At 38.9% G+C, this 13,556-nt stretch overlaps 1 protein-coding gene and 1 long non-coding RNA gene across 14 annotated transcripts in view; one reads left to right on the top strand and one right to left on the bottom strand.

Moving 5' to 3' along the window:
* The window catches only part of Myo9a (myosin IXA), a 203,242-nt gene that overhangs the window by 88,883 nt on the left and 100,803 nt on the right, over positions 1-13,556 (top strand). For all 12 annotated transcript variants that reach the window (XR_010053925.1, XR_010053926.1, XM_063264818.1 and 9 more), the window contains one exon: positions 8,417-8,558. Coding sequence is in view for 10 of the 12 variants with exons in the window: in XM_063264818.1 (XP_063120888.1) it covers positions 8,417-8,558 (142 nt within the window). In the remaining 2 variants the exon portion in view is untranslated. The remainder of the gene's footprint in view (positions 1-8,416; positions 8,559-13,556) is intronic.
* Positions 10,620-13,556, bottom strand: part of LOC102546766 (uncharacterized) — a 50,665-nt gene continuing 47,728 nt past the window's right edge. For both annotated transcript variants that reach the window (XR_005488232.2, XR_010054413.1), the window contains one exon: positions 10,620-10,735. This is a non-coding gene — a long non-coding RNA (uncharacterized LOC102546766). The remainder of the gene's footprint in view (positions 10,736-13,556) is intronic.

A 13,556-nucleotide genomic window follows, 5' to 3' on the forward strand; every position in this document is an offset into this window, starting at 1 on the left:
GGTGTTTCTCAGCCATTCGGCATTCCTCGGCTGTGAATTCTTTGTTTAGCTCTGAACCCCATTTTTTTTTTATTTTTTTCAAATATTTTTATTTAACCAACAAATTATTCAAAAATCAAAACAAAAATTTCTCATCCAAATCAAGTGTGCCTGATTCCCAGAAGTGGTCAGTTTGTCTGCACTTTGCCTTCGAGTGTGTGATATTCCTGGTCTTGGAAGTCTGAAAGGCCTGTGGTCTTGCACTGGGCCAGCAGCACCTGTAGGACTGGAAACGTCCTTCAAAACAGAAGGAAGCATCTGTGTAATCTGTAATACCAGCTGTCACTGAGCAGACTGAGGACTGCGGGTGAACCCCATTTTTTAATAGGGTTATTTGTTTCTCTGCGGTCTAACTTCTTGAGTTCTTTGTATATTTTGGATATAAGGCCTCTATCTGTTGTAGGATTGGTAAAGATCTTTTCCCAATCTGTTGGTTGCCGTTTTGTCCTAACCACAGTGTCCTTTGCCTTACAGAAGCTTTGCAGTTTTATGAGATCCCATTTGTCGATTCTTGATCTTAGAGCATAAGCCATTGGTGTTCTGTTCAGGAAATTTTTTCCAGTGCCCATGTGTTCTAGATGCTTCCCTAGTTTTTCTTCTATTAGTTTGAGTGTGTCTGGTTTGATGTGGAGGTCCTTGATCCACTTGGACTTAAGCTTTGTACAGGGTGATAAGCATGGATCGATCTGCATTCTTCTACATGTTGCCCTCCAGTTGAACCAGCACCATTTGCTGAAAAAGCTATCTTTTTTCCATTGGATGGTTTTGGCTCCTTTGTCAAAAATCAAGTGCCCATAGGTGTGTGGGTTCATTTCTGGGTCTTCAATTCTGTTCCATTGGTCTATCTGTCTGTCTCTGTACCAATACCATCCAGTTTTTATCACTATTGCTATGTAATACTGCTTGAGTTCAGGGGTAGTGATTCCCCCTGAAGTCCTTTTATTGTTGAGGATAGCTTTAGCTATCCTGAGTTTTTTGTTATTCCAGATGAATTTGCAAATTGTTCTGTCTAACTCTTTGAGGAATTGGATTGGTATTTTGATGGGGATTGCATTGAATCTGTAGATCGCTTTTGGTAAAATGGCCATTTTTACTATATTAATCCTGCCAATCCATGAGCATGGGAGATCTTTCCATCTTCTGAGGTCTTCTTCAATTTCCTTCTTCAGTGTCTTGAAGTTCTTATTGTACAGATCTTTTACTTGCTTGGTTAAAGTCACACCGAGGTACTTTATATTATTTGGGTCTATTATGAAGGGTGTCGTTTCCCTAATTTCTTTCTCGGCTTGTTTCTCTTTTGTGTAGAGGAAGGCTACTGATTTATTTGAGTTAATTTTATACCCAGCCACTTTGCTGAAGTTGTTTATCAGCTTTAGTAGTTCTCTGGTGGAACTTTTGGGATCACTTAAATATACTATCATATCATCTGCAAACAGTGATATTTTGACTTCTTCTTTTCCGATCTGTATCCCCTTGACCTCCTTTTGTTGTCTGATTGCTCTGGCTAGAACTTCAAGAACTATATTGAATAAGTAGGGAGAGAGTGGGCAGCCTTGTCTAGTCCCTGATTTTAGTGGGATTGCTTCGAGTTTCTCTCCATTTAGTTTAATGTTAGCAACTGGTTTGCTGTATATGGCTTTTACTATGTTCAGGTATGGGCCTTGAATTCCTATTCTTTCCAGGACTTTTATCATGAAGGGGTGTTGAATTTTGTCAAATGCTTTCTCAGCGTCTAATGAAATGATCATGTGGTTTTGTTCTTTCAGTTTGTTTATATAATGGATCACGTTGATGGTTTTCCGTATATTAAACCATCCCTGCATGCCTGGGATGAAGCCTACTTGGTCATGGTGGATGATTGTTTTGATGTGCTCTTGGATTCGGTTTGCCAGAATTTTGTTGAGTATTTTTGCGTCGATATTCATAAGGGAAATTGGTCTGAAGTTCTCTTTCTTTGTTGTGTCTTTGTGTGGTTTAGGTATAAGAGTAATTGTGGCTTCGTAGAAGGTATTCGGTAGTGCTCCATCTGTTTCAATTTTGTGGAATAGTTTGGATAATATTGGTATGAGGTCTTCTGTGAAGGTCTGATAGAATTCTGCACTAAACCCGTCTGGACCTGGGCTCTTTTTGGTTGGGAGACCTTTACTGACTGCTTCTATTTCCTTAGGAGTTATGGGGTTGTTTAACTGGTTTATCTGTTCCTGATTTAACTTCGGTACCTGGTATCTGTCTAGGAAATTATCCATTTCCTGAAGATTTTCAAGTTTTGTTGAATATAGGCTTTTATAGTAAGATCTGATGATTTTTTGAATTTCCTCTGAATCTGTAGTTATGTCTCCCTTTTCATTTCTGATTTTGTTAATTTGGACACACTCTCTGTGTCCTCTCGTTAGTCTGGCTAAGGGTTTATCTATCTTGTTGATTTTCTCAAAGAACCAACTTTTGGTTCTGTTGATTCTTTCTATGGTCCTTTTTGTTTCTACTTGGTTGATTTCAGCTCTGAGTTTGATTCTTTCCTGCCTTCTACTCCTCCTGGGTGTATTTGCTTCTTTTTGTTCTAGAGCTTTTAGGTGTGCTGTCAAGCTGCTGACATATGCTCTTTCCTGTTTCTTTCTGCAGGCACTCAGTGCTATGAGTTTTCCTCTTAGCACAGCTTTCATTGTGTCCCATAAGTTTGGGTATGTTGTACCTTCATTTTCATTAAATTCTAAAAAGTTTTTAATTTCTTTCCTTATTTCTTCCTTGACCAGGTTATCATTGAGTAGAGCATTGTTCAATTTCCACGTATATGTGGGCATTCTTCCCTTATCGTTATTGAAGACCAGTTTTAGGCCGTGGTGGTCCGATAGCACGCATGGGATTATTTCTATCTTTCTGTACCTGTTGAGGCCCGTTTTTTGACCAATTATAAGGTCGATTTTGGAGAAAGTACCATGAGGAGCTGAGAAGAAGGTATATCCTTTTGCTTTAGGATAGAATGTTCTATAAATATCCGTTAAGTCCATTTGGCTCATGACTTCTCTTAGTCTGTCTACATCTCTGTTCAATTTCTGTTTCCATGATCTGTCCATTGATGAGAGTGGGGTGTTGAAATCTCCCACTATTATTGTGTGAGGTGCAATGTGTGTTTTGAGCTTTAGTAAGATTTCTTTTACGTATGAAGGTGCCCTTGTATTTGGGGCATAGATATTTAGGATTGAGAGTTCATCTTGGTGGATTTTTCCTTTGATGAATATGAAGTGTCCTTCCTTATCTTTTTTGATGACTTTTAGTTGAAAATTGATTTTATTTGATATTAGAATGGCTACTCCAGCTTGCTTCTTCTGACCATTTGCTTGGAAAATTGTTTTCCAGCCTTTCACTCTGAGGTAATGTCTTTCTTTGTCTCTGAGGTGTGTTTCCTGTAGGCAGCAGAATGCAGGGTCCTCGTTGCGTATCCAGTTTGTTAATCTATGTCTTTTTATTGGGGAGTTGAGGCCATTGATGTTGAGAGATATTAAGGAATAGTGATTATTGCTTCCCGTTATATTCATATTTGGATGTGAGGTTATGTTTGTGTGCTTTCATTCTCTTTGTTTTGTTGCCAAGACGATTAGTTTCTTGCTTCTTCTAGGTTATAGCTTGCCTCCTTATGTTGGGCTTTACCATTTATTATCCTTTGTAGGGCTGGATTTGTAGAAAGATATTGTGTAAATTTGGTTTTGTCATGGAATATCTTGGTTTCTCCATCTATGTTAATTGAGAGTTTTGCAGGATACAGTAACCTGGGCTGGCATTTGTGTTCTCTTAGGGTCTGTATGACATCAGTCCAGGATCTTCTGGCCTTCATAGTTTCTGGCAAGAAGTCTGGTGTGATTCTGATAGGTCTGCCTTTATATGTTACTTGACCTTTTTCCCTTACTGCTTTTAATATTCTTTCTTTATTTTGTGCGTTTGGTGTTTTGACTATTATGTGACGGGAGGTGTTTCTTTTCTGGTCCAATCTATTTGGAGTTCTGTAGGCTTCTTGTATGCCTATGGGTATCTCTTTTTTTAGATTAGGGAAGTTTTCTTCTATGATTTTGTTGAAGATATTTACTGGTCCTTTGAGCTGGGAGTCTTCACTCTCTTCTATACCTATTATCCTTAGGTTTGATCTTCTCATTGAGTCCTGGATTTCCTGTATGTTTTGGACCAGTAGCTTTTTCCGCTTTACATTATCTTTGACAGTTGAGTCAATCATTTCTATGGAATCTTCTGCTCCTGAGATTCTCTCTTCTATCTCTTGTATTCTGTTGGTGAAGCTTGTATCTACAGCTCCTTGTCTCTTCTTTTGGTTTTCTATATCCAGGGTTGTTTCCATGTGTTCTTTCTTGATTGCTTCTATTTCCATTTTTAATTCCTTCAACTGTTTGATTGTGTTTTCCTGGAATTCTTTCAGGGATTTTTGCGATTCCTCTCTGTAGGCTTCTACTTGTTTATTAATGTTTTCCTGTGTTTCCCTAAGGGAGTTCTTCACATCTTTCTTGAAGTCCTCCAGCATCATGATCAAATATGATTTTGAAACTAGATCTTGCTTTTCTGGTGTGTTTGGATATTCCATGTTTGTTTTGGTGGGAGAATTGGGCTCCGATGATTCCAAGTAGTCTTGGTTTCTGTTGCTTGGGTTCCTGCGCTTGCCTCTCGCCATCAGATTATCTCTAGTGTTACTTTGTTCTGCTATTTCTGACAGTGGCTAGACTGTCCTATAAGCCTGTGTGTCAGGAGTGCTGTAGACCTGTTTTCCTCTCTTTCAGTCAGTTATGGGGACAGAGTGTTCTGCTTTCGGGCGTGTAGTTTTTCCTCTCTACAGGTCTTCAACTGTTCCTGTGGGCCTGTGTCTTGAGTTCACCAGGCAGCTTTCTTGCAGCAGAGAAGTTGGTCTTACCTGTGGTCCCGAGGCTCAAGTTCGCTCGTGGGGTGCTGCCCATGGGCTCTCTGCGGCGGCAGCAACCAGGAATACCTGTGCCGCCCCTTTGGGAGCTTCAGTGCATCAGGGTTCCAGATGGCCTTTGGTGTTTTCCTCTGGCGTCCGAGATATATGTACAGAGAGCAGTCTCTTCTGGTTTCCCAGGCTTGTCTGCCTCTCTGAAGGTTTAGCTCTCCCTCCCACGGGATTTGGGTGCGGAGAACTGTTTATCAGGTCTGTTTCCTTCAGGTGTCTCAGGCAGGGGTCCTGCCGCTCCTGGGCCCTCCCCCACGGGAGCCCAGAGGACTTATACAGTTTCCTCTTGGGCCAGGGATGTGGGCAGGGGTGAGCAGTGTTGGTGGTCTCTTCCGCTCTGCAGCCTCAGGAGTGCCCACCTGACCAGGCGGTTGGGTCTCTCTCTCACAGGGTCTGGGAGCAGAGAGCTGCTGCGGGCCGGGATCCTCGGGTGTGGGACTTCCGGTAAACACAGAACGTGCCCGGTCCTAGAGGAATTCTGCTTCCGTGTGTCCCAAGCTCACCAGGCAGCTTTCTTGCAGCAGAAAAGTTGGTCTTACCTGTGGTCCCGAGGCTCAAGTTCACTCGTGGGGTGCTGCCCACGGGCTCTCTGCAGCGGCAGCAACCTGGAGTCTAACTTCTTGAATTCTTTGTATATATTAGTTATTAGCCCTCTATGGGATTGTAAGATCTGTAGGATTGGTAAAGATTTTTTCCTAATCTGTTGGTTGCTGTTTTGTCCTATTGACAGTGTCCTTTACCTTACAGAAGCTTTGCAATTTTATGAAGTCCCATTTGTCGATTCTTGATCTTTGAGCATAAGCCATTGGTGTTCTGTTCAGAAAAATTTCCCCAGTGGCCATCCATGTGTTCCAGGTTCTTCCCCACTTTTTCTTCTATTAGTTTGAGTGTATCTGATTTTATGTGGAGGTCCTTGGTCCACTTGGACTTGAGCTTTGTATAGGGCGGTAAGAATGGATCAATTTGCATTCTTCTACATGCTGACCTCCAGTTGAACCAGCACCATTTGTTAAAAATGTTCTCTTTTTCCATTGGATGGTTTTAGCTCCTTTGTCAAAGGTCAAGTGACCATAGGTGTATGAGTTCATTTCTGGGTCTTCAATTCTATTCCATTGATCTACCTGCCTGTCTCTGTACCAATACCATACCGTTTTTATCACTATTTCTCTGTAAAGCAGCTGGCGGTCAGGGACGGTGATTCCCCCAGAAGTTCTTTTATTGTTGAGGATAGTTTTCGCTATCCTGTTTTTTTTTTTGTTTTTTTGTTTTTGTTATTTCAAATGAATTTGCAAATTGCTCTTTCTAACTCTATGAAAAGTTGAGTAGGAATTTTGATGGGGATTGCATTGAATCTGTAGATCACTTTTGGTAAAATGGCCATTTTTACTATATTAATCCTGTCAATCCATGAGCATAGGAGATCTTTCCATCTTCTGAGATCTTCTTCAATTTCTTTCTTCAGAGACTTGAAGTTCTTGTCATACAGATCTTTCACTTGCTTGGTTAGAGTCACACCAAGGTATCTTATATTATTTGGGACTATTGTGAAGAATGTCAGTTCCCCAATTTCTTTCTTAGCCTGTTTATCCTTTGAGTCGAGGAAGGCTACTGATTTGTTTGAGTTAATTTTATATGCAGCCACTTTCCTGAAGTTGTTTATCCCGTTCAGGAGTTCTCTGGTAGAATTTTTGGGTCACTTAAGTATACTAAATCATCTGCAAATAGTGATATTTTTAACTTCTTCCTTTCCAATTTGTATCCCTTTGACTTCCTTTTGTTTTCTGATTGCTCTGGCTAGGATTTTGAGTACTATATTGAATAGGTAGGGAGAGAGTGGGCAGCAGCCTTGTCTAGTTCCTGATTTTAGTGGGATTGCTTCAAATTTCTTTCCATTTAGTTTGATGTTGGCTACTGGTTTGCTGTATATTGTTTTTACTATGTTTAGATATGATCCTTGAATTCCTGATCTTACCAAAACTTTTAAGATGAATGGGTGTTGAATTTTGTCAAATGCTTTCTCAGCATCTAATGAGATGATTATGGGTTTTTTTTTCTTTGAGTTTGTTTATATAGTGGATTATATTGATGGATTTCCAGATTTCCATATATTGAACTCTCCCTGCATCTGGGAGAGGAAGCCTACTAGGTCATGATGGATGATCGTTTTGATGTGTTCTTGGATTCCGTTACTGAGTATTTTTGCATTGATATTCATAAGGGAAATTGGTCTGAAGTTCTCTTTCTTTTTTGGGTCTTTGGGTGGTTTAGGTAGAAGAGTAAATGTGGCTTCATAGAAGGAATTGGGTATTGTCAAATATTTCTTTCTTTTTTTTTAACTTGAAATGTGATCTTTTTTGCATGAATTGCAAATTTATCAAATCTGTCTGGTCTGATATTTTTTTTTAATGCTGATCTTCACTGTGAGTATGAGAAAAAGTAGGCAACAGTATCTATCAACAATTGAATTTGTGTTTTGTAATGTCCTCCCAGATAAGTTAACCTGTGGTTTTTAAATTCAGCTTTATAGAAAGTTTCTGGTCATGAACAAAATATAGAAGAGTTCTTTTTCTAGAACTCATAAGAAAAATTATGAAACCCAGTTTTCAGCAGATGTCCCCATTTCCATGGGAAATTTTTTTTCAATATTCTGACTTTCTGAATTCCACTAAAATTTCCAAGTAAGCCCTGTTTTCAGCATTCTAGTACAGTAATTGATATAGATAAGAATGTTATTTCTCATTCATGTATGAGAAAATAAGTAACAAAAATGATTATATACTTTAAGGATCTACTGAAGAACCAGAGATTATTTCCTTTTTGAAGTGTAATTGACCCAAAAGAATATATATCATTTTGGTTTTTATTTTCCTTTCAGCTGTACAATATTTCTGCATAGTGTAACTTTTAATACCAAGTGACTTGAGCTAAATTCTCAGGCTAAGTGTAAAGTCTGACTTTACAGTCTATAAAACAGGAACCTCAGTTGTTTAGCTTGTTACAAGAATCTGATACTACTTGGGTGTTGTGGCACATACTTTTAATCCCAGCACTCAGACAGAGGCAGGTGGATCCCTGGGAGTTCATGGCCAGCCTGGTCTACATTCCATGTCCCATGCCAGCTAAGGCTACATAGTAAGCCTCACTGTCATCACTTTTATCCCGACCTCTGCCAAAAACGAAAACAATCGGATTAGGTACTGTAGGTAATACTCTTCAGTAACTGTATAGTATATTAGCATAGCGAACTTTTTTTTTTCTTTTTTTTTTCCGGAGCTGGGGACCGAACCCAGGGCCTGTGCTTGCTAGGCAAGCGCTCTACCACTGAGCTAAATCCCCAACCCCGCAATAGTAAACTTTTTATGCTTTTATAAAAGACTACATCTTTCTTATAATTTGTTACCTCTTTCACTTTAGCTTTCCACAGGCTACAAATCAAACATTACTTGACAAGTTTAAACATCAACATGAAGAGAATTCTTACATTGAATTTCCAGCTGTAATGGAGCCTGCTTTTATCATAAAACATTACGCTGGAAAAGTAAAATATGGAGTAAAGGTCAGTAAATTTTTTTATTGAATATGGCTTTAGAGAAGAGGTATGTATTTTAAAATACAGAACACCTTTTATTCTTTGACAGTTCTATGCATGTAAACATTGTCTCCTGATCATAACTATACCCCCAGATGTATCATTGCTATCTCTAGCATGCTACTCTTTCTTATAGTTTTTAGAGGCTCTGGATCAGTAGCCTTTGGAGACATTTTGTAAGGGTAGAATTAGAATAGAGATATATATTTTTCAGTATATTATCATTTTAGATAAATGTTTCTGCTGGTTTCCAACTGTAGATAAATCTATTAGGCCATTTTAGTGAACCTTTAAAATCTAGAACAGATAGTGTCTATGTGTCACAAACTCATTGTTTAATCCTCACAATTCATTTGTTTTCCTTTAATGATACTCATATTGGTCTTTTAGAAGCTTCTGTTCTGAGCACCATTAGGTAGTTGTAAGCTTTCATTCTTATTAGTTATAATAACATTAACTCTTGCATGTATCTTATGTAACTGATGATATGGTAAACTCTTGGGAAGTTTAAACTTGGCACTTATGATACTTAGTTTCCTTGTAATGCAGTAATGAAATGATTTGAAAAATTAAAAACTCATTGAATTTTTTGTTTTGTTTTTTGTTTTTTAGATAAAACAAAACATGTTTGTTTCATGTAGCTTAGAGAGTCTCAAATTTTCTGTGTAGCAGAGCGTGTTCTTGAACTCCTAATTCTCTTGCCTCTAATCCTAAGTGCCTAGGATTACAGAGTTGTGTCACCATGTCTAGCTGTGGTAGACATCCTAGTTCATTATTTAACCATTTACTGATTCATTTGTAAAGAATTATTTATTAAATTCCATATGTAGTTCCCTGTTCAGTATTTGTGATTATATAGTGATAAGGTAGACAGATTTTTAAGTATATATCATATGCATAATCATTTATTTGTAGTTATGTACTATAAATTTTTCTGTGAATTAAAGTAATGAAGTAATTACCTTTTATTTTGTAGATTTATAAGGACTTTTATTTTTAAGAGAGGAACTAAAGTAAATGTTACACTGGTGAGTTGAGATAGTGAATTCTAGGCTATAAAGTAAGAAAGGAGTTAAGTATGTTTAAATAGTATATAAAAGGTCAGTGGGATGAGATTAAGGATGAGTGAGATATTTTAGTGAATCCAAGAACAGACAGATTCAATCTTGAAGGATTTCTAGGCTACATTGAAGAAGCCTAAGTGTTTTATTTTTAATGAATTGAGGAACTCCTGTACAATCCATACTGTTAGTGAAGACAACAGTCCTGTGTCAGCCTGCTAAGTGCTTCAGTCATACCACATGCTTACTATCAACCTCACTACTGGAGTGGGGGTGTTGAAATTATTATAGGAACTGTGAAACTATTAAAGCAGATTTGCATTTTTAAGGACACCAGAGAGACAAGGCTGCATTCTTAGAATTTATTAATTCTCCTTTAGCTCCCTCCCCTTTTAATTTGAGGTGAAATATTAAATTGAACACAAGAGTAACAGTAGAAACGGGGAAGATCTTATATAAGGTATAGTGTGGAGATCTCCATATACTTTATAGATGTTATAAATGAATATTTTATGGTGGGAAGTAATTGAATCTATTTGAAGTACTGTATCTGAGATGGAATACACAGGTGAGAAGCAGATTTTAGATATTATTTATAACATAAAACAAAGCAGAAATCTTTTTTTTATTAATCATTCCATTCTTTTACATCTCCAATGATATCCTACTTCCCGGTTACCCATAAACCCCTCATCCCACAATCTCCCTCTCTTCCCTCCCCTTTGCCTCTATGAGGGTGCTTCCCCAACCACCCAAAGTCTCCCTCCCACCCCTCCAGTATCTTCCTAAATCAGACTTCCACAGGACCAAGGGCCTCCCCTCTCATTGATGTCAGATAACACCATCCTCTGCTACATATATAGCTGGAGCCATGGATCCCTCCCTGTACACTCACTGGTCTTGAGCCTGTTGTTAGATGATGTAGTTACTTTTCTAGTGTGGTAGTAAAACACCATGATCAAGGCAATTTATAGAAGAAAAAGTTTATTTGGTCTTACCATTCCAGAAAGGTAAGAGTCTATCATGGTAGGGAAGCAGCAGGCATGGCAGCTGAAGGAGAAGCCGAGGTGCTCACATCATGAACTGCAAGCACAAAGCAAAGAGTTGGAACAAGAAATGATGTGAGTCTTTAAACTCACAACCTGACTACACTGGCATGCTTAAGCAAGACCACACCTCTTGAACCATCACCGAGTGGGAACCAAGTATACAAATTCCCAAGACTTACAGAGACATTGATCATATAGTATACACTCCTGTTTCTGTGATGTTTATGTATGTTACCAAGTAGATTTAAAGTAAAAGATGATTGAAGGGTGAAATTATATACTCACTAAAGAAATAGACATATGCTAGAGATATTACTGGAGGTAAACAGGGATATTTCACAACGAGGAAAGTATCCAGTTGATAAAATGTTGATCAAAAGCAGAAAGAGACCACAAGTAGGTGCAGTGCTGAGACTGTCGCTGGGATAGAGTGCTCGTCTGGTCTGTGTGCTGCTCTAAATGTAATTCCTCGTACTGCAGAAGCTATAACCAAATGGAAGGAGCTGTGGACAAATCTATTGTGCTACAGGGCACACAGACATGCCATAGGGTGACTTAGGCAGTTACTGTGTATTTAAACATTAAGCAAAACTCTTCCAATTAGTTGATGAATTAATCCAGAAAAATCACAACTAAAACTACTTGTCATTCTAATATATATTTTTAACTGAAGAGTTAAGACTGCAGTATTTTAAAGTTTGTGGAATCCATTTAAATCATTTAAGACAAGAAATTAGGATGAAAGAAATATCAGATTCCATCTCAAGAAAGCTTGTAAAAGTGCACATTGATCCCAATTGAATGAGAAGAACATGCTAAAAAATAAATAAATCAGGACAATAAAAAGAACCATAAAAAAAAATAGTGGTACGTTCTTTTAATGTCAGTACTTCTTAAGAAGGATCTGTGTAAATTTAAGGTCAACCTAATCTACATAACGAGTTCCAGGACCAGCCAGGGCTACATAGTGGTACCTGGTATTAAAGCTAAAGAAATCCTGCCAGAATCGAAACAAATTCAACAAAGTCTAATGTTAGTTCCATTTTAATACATAACAATATAAACAAATACATTAGAAAGTAGCTGATAGAGCAATAGTGATAAAAACTGCATGGTATTGGTACAGAGACAGACAGATAGACCAATGGAACAGAATTGAAGACCCAGAAATGAACCCACACACCTATGGGCACTTGATTTTTGACAAAGGAGCCAAAACCATCCAATGGAAAAAAGATAGCATTTTCAGCAAATGGTGCTGGTTCAACTGGAGGTCAACATGTAGAAGAATGCAGATCGATCCATGCTTATCACCCTGTACAAAGCTTAAGTCCAAGTGGATCAAGGACCTCCACATCAAACCAGACACACTCAAACTAATAGAAGAAAAACTAGGGCAGCATCTGGAACACATGGGCACTGGAAAAATTTCCTGAATAAAACACCAATGGCTTATGCTCTAAGATCAAGAATCGACAAATGGGATCTCATAAAACTGCAAAGCTTCTGTAAGGCAAAGGACACTGTGGTTAGGACAAAACGGCAACCAACAGATTGGGAAAAGATCTTTACCAATCCTACAACAGATAGAGGCCTTATATCCAAAATATACAAAGAACTCAAGAAGTTAGACCGCAGGGAAACAAATAACCCTATTAAAAAATGGGGTTCAGAGCTAAACAAAGAATTCACAGCCGAGGAATGCCGAATGGCTGAGAAACACCTAAAGAAATGTTCAACATCTTTAGTCATAAGGGAAATGCAAATCAAAACAACCCTGAGATTTCACCTCACACCAGTGAGAATGGCTAAGATCAAAAACTCAGGTGACAGCAGATGCTGGCGAGGATGTGGAGAAAGAGGAACACTCCTCCATTGTTGGTGGGATTGCAGACTGGTACAACCATTCTGGAAATCAGTCTGGAGGTTCCTCAGAAAATTGGACATTGAACTGCCTGAGGATCCAGCTATACCTCTCTTGGGTATATACCCAAAAGATGCCCCAACATATAAAAAAGACACGTGCTCCACTATGTTCATCGCAGCCTTATTTATAATAGCCAGAAGCTGGAAAGAACCCAGATGCCCTTCAACAGAGGAATGGATACAGAAAATGTGGTACATCTACACAATGGAATATTACTCAGCTATCAAAAACAATGACTTTATGAAATTCGTAGGCAAATGGTTGGAACTGGAAAATATCATCCTGAGTGAGGTAACCCAATCACAGAAAAACACACATGGTATGCACTCATTGATAAGTGGCTATTAGCCCAAATGCTTGGATTACCCTAGATGCCTAGAACAAATGAAACTCAAGACGGATGATCAAAATGTGAATGCTTCACTCCTTCTTTAAAAGGGGAACAAGAATACCCTTGGCAGGGAATAGAGCGGCAAAGATTAAAACAGACACAGAAGGAACACCCATTCAGAGCCTGCCCCACATGTGGCCCATACATATACAGCCATCCAATTAGACAAGATGGATGAAGCAAAGAAGTGCAGACCGACAGGAGCCGGATGTAGATCTCTCCTGAGAGACACAGCCAGAATACAGCAAACACAGAGTCGTATGCCAGCAGCAAACCACTGAACTGAGAATAGGACCCCCGTTGAAGGAATCAGAGAAAGAACTGGAAGAACTTGAAGGGGCTCGAGACCCCTTATGAACAACAATGCCAAGCAACCAGAGCTTCCAGGGACTAAGCCACTACCTAAAGACTATACATGGACTGACCCTGGACTCTGACCTCATAGGTAGCAATGACTATCCTAGTAAGAGCACCAGTGGAAGGGGAAGCCCTGGGTCCTGCTAAGACTGAACCCCCAGTAAACTAGATTGTTGGGGG

The sequence above is a fragment of the Rattus norvegicus genome, chromosome 8, assembly GCF_036323735.1.
Source record: "Rattus norvegicus strain BN/NHsdMcwi chromosome 8, GRCr8, whole genome shotgun sequence".
NCBI classification, from domain to species: domain Eukaryota; kingdom Metazoa; phylum Chordata; class Mammalia; order Rodentia; family Muridae; genus Rattus; species Rattus norvegicus.